Below are 15,665 nucleotides of genomic sequence, written 5' to 3'. Positions count from 1 at the left end.
TTTGTTTTTATTGTTTTCTTTTTCATCTGTATTTGCTTCATGTAATATTACTTAATTTTTCTAAAATTTTATTGCTATTAATTATGAAATATAAAGAGACGCTTCGTCTACACAACTAACAAATGATCTTTGGGATGATACTTGGATTGGTTTCAGATTTCAGAAAGAATATCAGTATAATAAATTAAATCGGAGTAGTGCTGCTATATTAACAAAAATTTATTTTAAAATTTCATGCATGTTGGACGCTATCTAAGAGATTTTGATTGCTTCAGAAATATGATATAAATAGGGACTTCAATAAATAGAGTGTCCATTTTTACAAAATTGCGGGGAAGTACATTTGCATTGTGTTGTTTTCAAATTCAGCAAGCAATTAGTGAGAGAGATCGGAAGTGAGGTTACAAATGTCTTAAAGCATTGAAGAAATTTTTTCTTTATTTTTTTAAAAGTTTAAACACTTCTCAAAGTTCCAGATGAAATCACTGGTTCGATGTGGCCTTTAGAGTCACTCATTACACATTGTACTTAATTGAAATTGAAATTTGTGATTGAGCCCCAGCAGCAAGTCGGAAGATTATCATCTGGTAAATTAGGGCAATAAAAGGCAAATAAAAATATGTTCAATCTGATTCAGATTCACTTGTTTATAATAAATGAGGATGGTGCATATAACTAATTAATGAAGCGTTTGGAGAGTTTATATACTGTGCATGGTTAGTCTATTCCTTGCTATTAAAATTTCAGGTTACTGATTTGCTTTGACTTTTGGTTTGTTTTGAAGCTAAATTTGTTTTCAAGAGGCATTAATCGTTCTTTAATATTTGAAAGAAATTGGTTTAAGTATTTTAAAACTGCTAGTGATCAATTTTCAAGTGCTAGTAAGTTCAAAGTAAAAAATTAGGGAATTAAAATTTGAGAAAAATTTTTCCAACAAAACAAAAAAAAAGAATGTAATAAAAGCAAGATTTACATTGAGTTATGAAATACTTATGAATAATCCTTAACTCTATTCAAGATCCTAATTCTACTATATTATTCCCAAAAATGAATAATAAGTAATAAATTTTAATCTTAATTTTTCAGTTATTTTTATTTTTACAATTATTCTTACTTTTACAGCTACTTTTATTCCTACAATTATTTTTACTTTTACTATTGTTTTGATATATTTATAATTTGCTAAATCTGACAGAGAAGTCGAAATGTGAATTAAAATTTAATTTAACAAAAAAATTTTTACAAATTTATCCATTTGATTTTAATACTAATTAAAAGTATGGGTTTATTGTGACAGAAATACGAGAAATTATATGTTTGGTATTCTATTGAAAATTTCGCTTCATTGCATAGCTATAATCCACTTCTTCATCATTAGTAGATTGTTGATCATTATCACATTCTGATAGATTTTTGTTATCAGTAATAAAAGATGATAACTTCAATTTTTCACAAATGATATCTTGTATTTCCTTGTTGATATAGCGATTTAGCTCGATGCTTGGTTCACGATCCTTCAATTGCTGTACTAGTGAATATGCCTAAAAGTTTTCAAAATTCCATAAATTGTTCTCTCTTTTTTTTCAATTAGTTAAATTCAAAAAAAAAAAAAGCAAGTGTTTGTCTAATTTCTTTTTTTTTTTCTTTTGAAATTCTAAATATGAACTTTTTTGTAGTTTTCCTTGTGAACATTGTATGCAATCATCACAGCATAGATGTCACCAAGTCGTATATTCTTACAAACTTGTTTATCATCTGCAAATGCTTCTAACTGTCGAATTGCATCAATTGGGTCCAATTCATAAATACTGAAAAAGTAAATTTTTTATTATTTCGTAAGCAAAATTAAAAGCAAAAAAAAAAAAATCAAACTCGAATTTTTAAATAATTTTGAAAAAAAAAAAATGTTAAATTTTTTTACGTTCTAATTTGAATGAATTCTTTAATATTTCCAATAGTTTGATATAATTCAGTTTGCTTTTCCATTAAATATTCCTGATTTTTAGGATTATTTTGTAATGCTTTTGCAATACACTGCAATGCTTCATTAAGTGCATCAGCTGCTTTATTATAATCACGATAATCATCAATTTCAACCTGAAATTAAAGCTAATTCATTTTTCCGTTAAATATTCCTTATAATTTCAGAAGTATGTGATGAATTAAAAACAAGTAATACATTTTTGTAATAAAATTATTAAATAAATTAAATAAAATTAATAAACTAAAAATAATTAATAGTAATATTATCTTAATACAGTCGAAACCAAAAATCATACCTAAAATAAAAGAAAAAAAAACGTAACCTTCAAATTTCCAAAATTCTAAAATTTTTAATACTAAAAAAAAACTCGGATTTATTTATTTCATTGTATTTTTTTTAGTAAGATTAACTTTACATATATATTTTCTTCGGTAATTTTAGTCTAATTAATTTCAGCGATAACATTTCAAATACTGTCATCATATTACTCTTACTGTTTTTAAATTAAATTTATAAATCAAATTTCTCAAATATTTGTTATCATTATATTCGCAATATTTTCTTACTTCAATTTCTAATCAATGTGATTTTCATACTTCGACCAATTTTTGTTTTATCATTAAAAATTTTCTATTCATTTTCTCAAACAACAACAAAAAAAAAAAAAACTTAGTCTTAAAAAGAAATTTGTTAATTTAGAGTAAGTAATTCTAAATTTTCTTCATATGCAATGATTCAAGCTAAATTTAAGGAACACGTAAATAGGCAAATAAATAAATAAATACCTGAGCACATGCTTCATAGAAGCTTGCTAAATGTTCATATGCATTAGCTTTATTGTAAAATAATTCAATTTGTTTCATTAAATCACAATCTTCTTTCCAGTTCAATGTTTGCAAATAATTTGCTGCTAAAATATAAATTTCCTTTTTTCTTGCAGCATTTGCAAAAAATACAATTCTTGCAGTGTCGCCTGATTTCACTAATGATCGCATAGCCTATAAAATACAATTTATGAAATAATTTGAGCTCATTTAATACAAGTTAAAAATTTATTTAATCTTTTTATTTTTAGTTCATTAATGATTAGAATTAAACTTTTTATTTTAAATATTTTACTAAAATTCAGAGAAATTTCAATAAATTTAAAATTAACTTTCTTCTATAAATATGCTGTAACATTAGACAAAATTTACATCGTTGTTTTGAATTACAGAAAGTTTTACTATCAAATGGTACGGACTTGAAATGATACTAATAAAAAGAATGGACTTGAAATGATACTAATAAAAATATATATATTGCGATAATATAATGTCAATTACAATTACTTTATTCTTTTCTAAATAAATTAAAAAAAAATTCACATCTAATTTATTTCCAGCTTGAGTGTATTTTTTTGCTGCAAAATGATAATTTTGTTGTTGTACGCAACATTCTGCTATTAATTCGAGAAGTTTTTTCCGATTAGATTCATCCGTTATTTCACCTAAATTATATTAATTAATTTAAAATAGAACAATTTTTTTTCTTTGGGTCTGAATTAATTTATACTAAATAATATTTCTTTTAATTTTAAAATTTCATTAAATTATCTAAAATTAATTAATAGCTCAATTAAATTCTTCATAATTAGCCGATTATTACAATTACTATTAGATTAGAATTATGATTGAATCAAATTATTCTAGTTTTAAAATTTCAAAGCTCATTACAAAATTTAATTTAATTACCTGAAATCAATTAGCACCACAATTAAATTCTTCATAATTAGACAAGGACTACAATTAAATAATTATAATTAAATTAAATTATTACCTTTCGAAGGTGTCAATACTTCGGCTAATTCTTCATTCATTGGAACATTTTTTTGTTTGCATAAATCAATTGCTTCGAAATACTAACAAAATGATTGATTTTTTTTTTTTTTTTAGGAAACTGAATTAATTTATTAGCATTTCAAAAAGAAATAACAAATTAAATAATTTTATGAGATTAAAAAATTTTCATTAATTATATATATAACTAATATCAGCTTATATACATGTACCTTTTTGGAGTATGCTAAAAGTTGAACTGCTTTGTTATATTGTTGATTATTTTTGAAAAATTCCGCAGCTCGTTCAAGTATTCGTGGATCCGAATTTTCATCTAGCTCATTAGTAATCAAATCTAATGCACTAAATTGATCAGTACGAAATGCCAGATCAAGTGCTCGATTAATCATACCTGCCTAAAAGACAAAAATATGCATGACCTTTGGCATGACCTTTTGTTTTTCGCATTTTTTTCTAAATATTTTATAATAATAAAGCAAATTAGATTAGTTATATAAGCAGATTCAAAGAATTGAAGTGCTAATTGTTAGTTTTTAAAATCAAATTAAAATTTTGCTTTTTTTTCAAAAAATTATCTAATTTTATTTAATAATTTACCTTATGATATAACATGACAGCTTTATCAGTTTGTCCAGGTATATTTTCATAGTATTGTGCTGCTTCAACTAATTCATTTCCACCAGCCATTAAAGCTAGATTAGCAATTTTATCCGTCATATTATTTTCCTGCACAATATTATATAGGAATTAATTACCTTTTTTTTTATCTAATTTGAATTTAATTTAATTCAACAAAAAATTCCTTTTTATTGATAAATGGCATTAGAAAAACAGTTAAAATATATACAAATCAATTACATTGATTGTTAATGCTAATTTACTTCAATTATTACTTAACTTTATTTAAAACTTACTTAGCTTTATTTAAAACTTAATGTATAATTTATTTAACATACTGTAAATTGTAAATTGATAGAGTACTTTAGCAAGGCGTAATGCATTACTGCATGCATGCGCTTTCGTGAAGAACATTACTGCCATATTTGGATCATTATGCGCTTCAAAATATTGTCCTAAATGATAGCAAGCCGCCTTATCACCACTACTATTTGCTATTTCAATTGCCTAAAAGTAATCTGTAAAATTTAAAAGATAAAAAGAAATATGAAAAAATAAAAGAGACAGATATAAAATATATAAAAGACATCATTTAAAAAAAATAAAAGAAACTATCATTTATTCGAAGATAAGCTTAATTGCCAAAAAAAAAAAAAAATTGCCAAGATTTTTAAATAATAAATTTTAATAACTTTGGATTTTATAATTTATCTGAAAATAAATTTTGAAATTTAACTTACAATTTTAATGCCACAATTAATTATTTTCATTTAAATGTAATTAAGATTTAACAAAAATGAAGTTTATTGCATTACTTACTTCATCGATATTATTATCACGACAAAGTAATCGAACAACTGATAAATAATCTTTAGCATACTGATAATATAAATACGCTGATTTTACATCACCTTTACTTTCCATATATTGAGCCCACCATTTTTGTACACCTCTATAATAGTAACATTGATTTAATTAACTTATCACTGTATGTTTACGGTAGCAATGATAATGATAAATGATCAATATTCTCTGATAAAATTTTCATAAAAGTCAAAATAATTTTTCCTTCTCTCTCTCTCTTATTTTTTTTTTCTTTCAACAATATTAATTTATACATAATTGACTTACAAATATTTTTATGATTATGTTAACTTATGAATGATTTAAAGCAAACTTACGAATGTTTTGTTTTCTTCACATATGCTTCAAGCATTTTAGGACGATCAAATAGCATTCGTGGTACTTCAAAGCAATGTGTGCCTGATTTTTCATAGCTAAAACATTACATTTAAAATTATAACATTTTAAATTTAACACATATTATTGTAAATATATTAGTAATTTTGATAGTTTAAAATTTTAAATCTCACTTTTCAATTGCTGCATCAGTGGAATTAATTGATTCGAGATAATTTGCATAATTATAATATGTATTACGTAAATGTATTCGATCATACTTTTCCGCAATTTTAAATGCCTGTAATGATGCATTATGAAAATTTGGCTAATTGCAAAAAAAAAAAAAATTAAAACAAAATTCAAAAGCAAATTTAAAAAAAAAAAACAGCCTTTTATTTTATTTTTTTCTTTAAAATCTTTTCAAATTCTTTTTACAAACTTCATCCCAACGATTTCGTGTTTGCAAAAGACGATTGACTAAATCATATCGACCACAACTTGTAAAAAGTGCTTGCGCTTCATCCTAAAAAAAATTATTATTATTTTTTTTGTTTTTAATTAATAAACTTATTTGATGATCTTTGGATGGAACATTTTTTTTAACAGAATAATAAAATTACAAAAATTTTTTTTAATTTCATTTCACATATTGTTTTTTTAATTTTAAAATTACCAAAAGGCCTAATTGAATGGCTAAAATAGCCACTTGAACTTCTATTGGATCACCATTTTTCATAGATTTTTTTAAAGCTCTTGCACCACTTGCATGTCCCATATTTCCGAGACATAGCAAGGCTATATCAAGACGTTGCGTTTTAACGCACATATGCGCCATATGTTCCCAAGCATTTTCACTAAATTAGAAACATAATATATATAATAAATAAAAGTAAATTAGATCAATAAGTAATTAAATTTTGATAAATTTTAATTATTAAAAGAAATTAATATTTTTATTTTTATTTTTTTTTTTTTGTAACAAAAAAAGTGAAAGAAAAAATAATCAAAAATTAATAAATTCAAACCTTTTAATAAATTTGATAGCTTTAAATGCTTCATCCATTTTATCAACTGTCATATAATATGAAAAATTCATCATTGCCTATAGTAATATACATTTTATTATTTCTAAAATTTCAAACTTTCTTCTTTTTTTTTAAATTGTAATTGGAATGATAATCGTATTTTTGATGGAAATTTGAAATTTTCTATAAATTCAAATTTATTATTCATTAACAAACTTCGTTTGTTGTTGGATCAGAATTTTCAAGTCCAATGAATTGGCGAAAAATTTGACGCAATAGTAAATTTCCAATATTCATTTCGTTATTGCTAATATCATTTTCATCATTATCCTTGAATTATTTGATGTGAAATATAAAAGGCGGCATAAAAGGATAATTTGCATAAATTATTTTAAAAGTTAATTATAAGAGCATAAGAATGCTATTTACAAAGGAATAAAACAAAAACTAACCGAGCGGATAAAGTAAATATATGGTACTGTGCAACCGAGTAAAATTTCAGAATTTCTTGATTTCAATTGTAAATCTTGCATATGTAAGCCATCTTCTGATGTTACAAATATTGATAATAAGTAATTCGGTCCCTAAAAAGATTAGAAATGCTTCAAGTTGAAATGTTTTATCATAAAATGATAATGACTGATTGAAATTATATCATAAAATGATAATGGCTGATTAAAAAATAACAAATATTGCTAATACAGAATAAGTGATTGAAAAGTTACAAAGAAATTAATTGAAATATATTATTGTTTGATTAACTTCGGAGAGAGAGAGAAAGAAGGAAAGAGATAGCTAGATAAAGCAAGCAGAAAGATTTTGATAAAATTTTCTAAAAAATCCAACAGAAATGAAATTGTTGATACTTGTGATATTGATTTATCAGTAATGAGCCTTATTCACCTCTATTTTATTAAATTAGATCTTATTATTCCGATTGATAACATCATTATTCTTATTGATAACATAATTATTATCTTGTTAATAATAACATTACTCTTATTAATAATACAATTATTTTAATTGATAATATTAATAACATTATTCTTACTGGTAACATAATTATTCTTATTGATAATATAATCATATTATTCTTACTGATAACATGATTATTCTAATCAGTAACATGACTACTCTTATTAATAGCACAATTATCTTTATTGATAATATAATAACATCATTCTTATCGATAACATAAGCATTCTTATCAATAATATAAGATTACATACTGTATTTGGTTTGCGATGATTAGCTTCACATATCAAATAACGTGAATCATTACTGTCCCAGCAATGAAAACCGGGTAGATAATCCGGAAGACGATATCGTATTTGCTCTTGTTGAATTTTACTAAAAAATTAATTTTAATTTGCAGTTGAAAATTTCAACTTTACATTAACACTAATTGTTTGTCATAAATTTTAAACATTATTAACCGTGCAACAGCAGTATTTGGTCGTTTGCTAGCAGCAAGTGAAGAAGCATTAGCATTTGCTTCATATTGTTGCTGATCAGTCATACCAGTTAAAAAATTAAAATTTGAAATTACATCTGAATCAGCATCCCAAACCATAATACCTGGATAAACCTGAACAATAAAAATTTTTAATTTTTTAAAGTTAATCATAAAATTTGATCATACAAGCGTGATAATTGTATGCCACGAAAGATATATTTCATTATTAAAAATTTGGATTGAATTAAATTTTAATTCTTACTCAATTATTTTTCAATTTTTAATTCAGTCATTGAATATTATTTAACAAGCAAATATAACATAATTATTAATTAACTCATACATTTTTACTATCATCGATGCAATAAGTGAAGCTAACACGATTACCCATTTTGTTAAGTTTAATATGTAAAAAATATTTGAAATCTTGAACCGTTTTTGAAATATCTTTCGAATGATATTGCTGTCGTGCTTCTCTACAACGATATCAATTACTGAATTTAAAAAAAAAAAACAAAATAAATTACTGAATTAAATTAGCAAATTAAATTACTGTATTAAAAGCAAAATAAATTGCTAAATTAAATTATTGAATTAAACACAAAATATGAACGCAATTAATTGAAACAGCAATAAAAAAATACATAGTTAATTTAGATTTGAGTTAAATTTATTAAAATTTTTATACCTTACAGATAGATCATAAATACGTATAAAACCATTAGTACTAGCAATACATATCCAATTATTATTAATATCAATCATTATTGGATTACCTTCTATTTCGGGCAACGATATTACCTGTTTAACAGTACCCTAAAATTTTAATATATAACATTTTTTAGAATTTATCAATATTTTCTATGATAATATTTAGTGAATATTTTATTCTTTATATGTGTTTATAAGAATTAAATCAAAAATTTAAACTTTAAGAAAAAAAATTTAAAGACTTTGAAAATTTCATAAAATTTAAAAGAAAAATTAAATAATTAAAGAAAAAATATTGTTATGATAAGATATAACCTGAAATGTTCGAATTCTAATTTTGTCATCTTCGATACAACAAACATTCTTTTGATAAACAACAACAGATGAAACGGAACAATTAAAATTTGATGCCAATTGTACATTTAATTTTGAATTCGATTCATTAATTATTTCATATAAATATATCTGAAATGTGTAAAAATAAGTTTGTGATTATTTTGAAAATAAATTAAAATTCTTTAATTGAAAAAATTTATTACTATAATTATTTGCTTAATAATTAATTAGCTATGATTAATGAATAGATTAAATGAAATCAATATCTCTTCTTATAACAATAAAACATTCTTGATCATTCCTAAATATTTACTTTTTTTAAATTTCATTTTCTAAAATTTGTAAAAAGTAAATCAATTCTGATAATTTTAATTTTTTTTTTTGAGAAAAAAGATTAAAAAAATAAGTTTAAAAAATAAAAAGAGATAAGTTGAATGATTTAAAATACTTTTTAAAAAATAGTTTTATGAACTTGTAAAAAATGCTACAAATTCAACTTTTTTTCACCTATTTTTTGCTTTTGATTTAAAATAGTTCTATAAATTTGTAAAAAAAAAAAAATTTGAAATTACTAACTTGTTGATCATCCCAAATTGCCAGGTGTTTTTCGTCTATATGAACTCCTTTTGGAGTGATTGATACCTGTATATCGTACTGCTCGATTGATTGTAAACATATTAAGGTAAGTTTTTTTGAACCTGATTGTATTACTGCCCTCTGAATATCATAAAATATGAATTGAATTAATTTTTTTTAATTAAAGTTTTTTTTTTTAGAATTACAATAAATATTGTACAAATTTTAAATTACTAATTCTAATTTACAGTAATTATTTTTAAATTTGTAAAATTCGACACTAATTATAATGATATTGTGTACTGGTAGATTAAAAAAGTGAATGAAAAACTCAAAAAATAAACTCAAAAACTCAAAAGTAAAATCAAAAAAAAAAGAAAAAAAAAAGGAAAAAACTAATTGACAAATTAAAAATTATTAAAATAGCATATAATAATGTTAAAATCAAAATATCACAACAAATATACTAATATTTTGATGATACCAAGAAAAAATTTAACTCTCAATTATTAATTACTAATTTAAAATTTGAAATTAAATAATAAATTATAGTGTTAAAAATTATCAAAAAAAAAAAAAAAATAAATTAAATATATTTAACTAACATTTTTATTCATATATGAAAGAATTGGTTGTTCTTTCAGTAATGTTACAGCAAATCCAGTCGAAACAGCAAGAATACCAGAAATTGTTGACCAATTGATCATTTTCACCTGTAAATATTTGTTAAAATTTTTAAATGTTTAAAAAAGAATCGTTGAAATAAATTTTATTTAAATAATTTACTTTAGAACCAATGTATACAGCTTCTTGTAAAATCCATTGTTTATCAAATTTTTCTTCATCTATTCGACAATGTTTCCAATTAGCAATTTTACCATCGACGGTACCAGCTGATAAACAATCTGCAAAAATTAACTAAAATATTTCAAAAGTAATTTAAAGCAAACTTTTTATTAACTAAAATTGTTAAATCATTTATGCATCATAATTTTATCATAAATTATTTATGTGTTGGACATTTATTTTAGCTAAGATCAGAAAAGTTTACCTTTAATATTTGAATATGATAAACAAGTAATAGTATCAGTTGCACTGAAACTTTTTGCTGTTCGTAGTGATACAGTTCCATTCATATCATTCTTTAAATCCCAAATTCTAAAATTAAACAAATAATTAATTAGCTTAATAAATTACTTTATTTAAATTTCACTTTCTAAAATTTGCATTAGTAAAATCAATTCTTATAATTTTTAAAATATATTAGAAATTTTTGTTTCAGTAGAATAATTTAAAGTTAAGAAATTAATAGAAGATAAGTTAAAGAATAAAAAAAGAATGTATTCTATTAAATTATTTTTTTCATTACTTTTCATTTGATCAAAATATATTTTATTAGTTTATGGTTTAATTTAAAGTAAAATCAATATTTTTTTTAATATATTCTGCATGTCCAAAGTAATCAAATTTGAAATATCTTTGAAAATATTTTTATAAATATGCTTTAAACCATTTTTGAAACATATTTTGATCATTGAAATATTATTTAAATACTACAAAATTTTATAACTATTTGGCTTATATGAGACGGACGATGATTTAATTTAATTCAAATATCACACCTTATTTCATTTTCACCATTACACATAGCAAGCATATCATTTCTTATCATTATCATTTGAAAGTTTGGCCATTTTCCACTCATTTTAATCTAAAACTAGATTCAATTCTTTTTTTTTTTGTCAAAATTTTAAATACCAAAAAATTTTATATAGCTATATGGCTTTGATAAATAAATTTTAACCTTTGAAATATTGTTTAATTTTAAAAATTTAATTTAATTTAATTTCCTTATGAGTTTAATTGTAATAATTGTAAATCAAAAATTCCATTGAAATTTTTGGTTATATTTTAAATAAAATAAATAAAATTGTAAAATATAAAACATACTCGAATTTTTTCTTCAATTTTGTGATTATCGATCAATGTGAGTTGATGAAGAAATAATTCTTCACTTAAAGCTAGCAGTAAATTTTTCCTTTCAATAAAAAATAGTTGTATCACTGCACTCTCTAACTGAATATTAATACATTTTACTTTGAAAAATAAAATAAGTAATTCAATTATTTTTGTTTTTTAATGGCTGAAAGAATAAATATTGAAATTTTTTAAAAGCTCAAAGTTTTAAATTTTGAATTTAAATCACAAATATACTACTACTCGATGAATTTCTCGAATTTCACCATTTTGATGAAAAATATAAATACCACCATTTGCGCCACCAATAATAAAACATTCATTTGATTCAATCTTTTTCTAAAATTTCTCAATTTACAAGATGCAAATTTATAAATTCAAATTTCCTTCTAACTGTTTTTTTTTTCTTTCGTTTTGTTTTTTGTTAAATTTAATTTTCATACAGGAAAAATTTAGAGTAAATTAAATAATTTCATCAAATTAATAGACAATATTTGAAAAAATACCATTTAAGGAAAATTTTTCCCAAGCTATTTAACAAATTTTAAATAATTTTTTTAATTTTTAAACGAAATTTTAAACTTTTACTACATTTTGTTCTGATTTCTTCAACTCATCGCTATGTTCTGCATTTATTTGCTTGACATCATTGTTTTCCAATGATTTGCTAAAAAATTAATATTAAAAATTAATTTCGTTATTGTTTTTAAATAAATCTTATTAATTAAAAATTATCGTTTGCTAAAATTTTACTGTAATTGAAAATATTCGCAAGCGCTATCTAAATTCAATTTAACTGTATTTGCATCACTAAATTATACTAAAATGGAAAATTAAAAAAAAAAAAAAAAACATTACAAGTATTTTTTTTTATCTTTGCATAGACATATAACTTGAAATTACTTTCAGAATAGTAAGTAAATATTACTACTAGGATGAGTATAATTAGATCATATATCATTATTTAAGTATATTCCAGTAAATTCTAATTTTTTATCACTGTTAAAGCACATTCCAGTAACTTCTAGTCTTTTATCACCGTTAAAGTATATTCCAGTAACTTCTAGTCTTTTATCACCGTTAAAGTATATTCCAGTAACTTCTAGTCTTTTATCACTGTTAAGGCACATTCCAGTAACTTCTAGTCTTTTATCACCGTTAAAGTATATTCCAGTAACTTCTAGTCTTTTATCACTGTTAAGGCACATTCCAGTAACTTCTAGTCTTTTATCACCGTTAAAGTATATTCCAGTGAATTCTAATCTTTTATCACTATTAAAATAAATTGTAATAAATTCCAAACCTTTCCGATATCATTCGACAAATACAATTGGCTTCTTCATTAATTGTACCACTAACAATAATTTTTGACATTCCTCCTTTGTTATCATTTATAATTTTCCATAAAACAATACTACCATTCTGTTTTGAAATTTATCAAAATTATCAACAAATTTCATTTCATTTTTAAAATTTAAATTTTAATATTAAAAAAAATTACAATATGAATCAATCACTTTTTTGAATTACTTACTAACTTACAATATATGCTATTTAAAAAGTAAAATTAAATACCTAAAAATGAAAATTTCTTTATAAATGAATAATTTCAGCATTTTTGATTGAATATTATTTCATACCTTTTTAACAATACATATTTTTAGCTCAATTACACCCCATAACATACATTTTATCACATCATTTGATGTATTTTCATTTGGAAGCGAAAAATCTAAATTAAAATTATAATAAATAATAAAAATGATAATAACAATTAATAATACTGCATACTAATAATCATTGCTTACAATTATATAACTAACTTTACAAGCTTTTTAACAAACAATACTATTACTAGTACTTGATAATAATTTAAATTAAAAAAAAAAAACCTTAATAATACTTTACTGATAATTTAAGTAAAAAATACTCATCTGTAATGCTAAAATGCCTTATCAGTGATAATGATGGACTATATTATTGATAATAATGATAATATGATATGCTAAATGTAATTTATTAATAAACTTTCCTCATACCTTTATCATTTTGAATAAAACGGATTATCACATCACCGGAATCCCAACTTGTTGCAATAATATCAATTATAGGATGCCAACATAAGTACATTACACGTGCGTTACTTTTACGAATAGGTAAATAATTACTTTTATTAGCCTATGCAAGGAATATACGTATATGAATAATAAATACATTTACTCATTGGTACTTGTAAATATCAAATATTAATATAATCCTAAATACTAAATAGTAATGAATAAATATATATTTGTATATTAGTATATCCATCAACAAATCAGCAATTAATTAATGTATGTATGAATATTATATTTACTTATTGGTAATTATAATAATGCATAAACATTTAATATTAGTAATACATATTTGTATACTAGTATATTAGCATATGCTTCAACAAATTATTAATTAATTAATATACATGTGTGTGTTAATTAATAATTCACTTAATAACGCATATGTCAATTGAATTTTGAATGCTTTCCAAGTTTTTGTAGTTGTAAATGTGATTAATTATTATTTATAATATATTTGCTCAGATATATTTGATATTTTTTTCCTAAAATATTCTTCTAACTGAATAATAATATTCTTTTGCTAAACTGTTTTCTTCTATTTTTCGATTAAATAAAATTTTTTTTTTTTTTTTTTGTTGGTCATAATTTGATGTAGTAGGAAAAAAATATTATTATCAACATCTATTACTTATCAGTTTATCAATGAATAGGTGGGAATAAATAGCCTAAAATTTCTCATTACTTTAAGACATTTTCATTTTTATGTCTTTTTGATTGCTTTAATCTTTTGGCAATCAATTTTTATTCATATATATTAGTAGCAAATTAAATTTTAAATTAAATTATATGAAATAATATTAATTGGAGAGCATATATAAATATAAAATCTAATAAATGCTATTCATTTTCAAATGCACGCATAAATTATTTTTATCATTACTATTACTTATTGTTCTATTTACAATAGCAATAATTAAGCAAAACAATTTACTTAATAAATGCTTACTTACTTGATGAGTGAAAAAGTTAATTTCACTTCCGACATTTGCGCGATAAGTTATTACAGCAAGTAATTTGCTTACTTAATAAATGTTTACTTACTTGATGAGTGAAAAAGTTAATTTCACTTCCGACATTTGCGCGATATGTTGTTATAGCAAGTAATCCACTCGTTGCATGCCATTCCATTAATTCATGCTCTATATCATCATCACCATTACTATTTGCGCCATTTTTTCCATCATCAACTTTCTCACCAACTAATACAGACATTACGCTTATAATTTTCCTTATCCTGTAGAAAAAATGAAAATAAACTTTTTTTTTTTTTTAATTTTCCATTTATTATTAATCGGTTAATAAGAAGAATGCGCAATTGTTTAAAATCAAGATTTTCTCTTAATTTATGGTATATTTCATTAATATTATCACATTTATGATGCATAATATCATTTTAATTGCAAGAAAAAAAATTTTTTTGAATTTAGGGCGGTTTTGTCATTGAATGTTTTAATGTTAGCTTAAGATTATATTTCTATGCTAAAAAAGGTTTTCTAAACCATATATAATGTGATTTTACCCTGAATTTTATATTCTACAAGAATTTTTCTGAATTAATGATATAACTATGGAATAAGAGAATTGGTTAACTATTATTGATTACTATTTAATTGATTATATTGATTAGTTTAATTACTATTGCTTATTATTGATTACTATTTTACCATGATTACCTGTTATTGATTGATTACTTACAATATTAGTTTGTAAGATTAGTTGACATCAAAATAAAAATTATTGCTGTATGAAAAGGAACAAAATACAAAAAAAAAAGGAAACAAAAATTGATTTAAAAAAATTAAACTTATTTCAATTAGTATAGCAGTTTATTTAAGTTATATATAA

General features: G+C 22.5%; 1 protein-coding gene across 1 annotated transcript; it reads right to left on the bottom strand.

Annotated features, from left to right (window-relative positions):
• Positions 1-1,325: 1,325 nt before the first annotated feature.
• Bma-che-11 (Uncharacterized protein) lies at positions 1,326-15,032 on the bottom strand (the record flags this gene model as incomplete). The annotated part of the gene is made up of 30 exons (XM_043079392.1): positions 1,326-1,541; positions 1,667-1,808; positions 1,922-2,097; positions 2,770-2,982; positions 3,352-3,473; positions 3,803-3,884; positions 4,035-4,217; positions 4,420-4,548; positions 4,804-4,947; positions 5,260-5,392; positions 5,622-5,717; positions 5,814-5,920; positions 6,062-6,145; positions 6,296-6,476; positions 6,648-6,724; positions 6,864-6,977; positions 7,100-7,231; positions 7,877-7,997; positions 8,084-8,235; positions 8,447-8,579; positions 8,792-8,919; positions 9,130-9,279; positions 9,727-9,867; positions 10,332-10,439; positions 10,513-10,631; positions 10,778-10,884; positions 11,349-11,437; positions 13,344-13,435; positions 13,743-13,881; positions 14,862-15,032. The coding sequence occupies 30 exons, from the start codon at positions 15,030-15,032 to the stop codon at positions 1,326-1,328; spliced, it is 3,981 nt and encodes a 1,326-aa protein (XP_042935326.1).
• Positions 15,033-15,665: the final 633 nt, after the last annotated feature.

Source organism: Brugia malayi, assembly GCF_000002995.4.
Source record: "Brugia malayi strain FR3 genome assembly, contig: Bm_v4_Chr2_contig_001, whole genome shotgun sequence".
NCBI lineage: Eukaryota > Metazoa > Nematoda > Chromadorea > Rhabditida > Onchocercidae > Brugia > Brugia malayi.
This window is presented reverse-complemented; position numbering and strand designations above follow the sequence as displayed.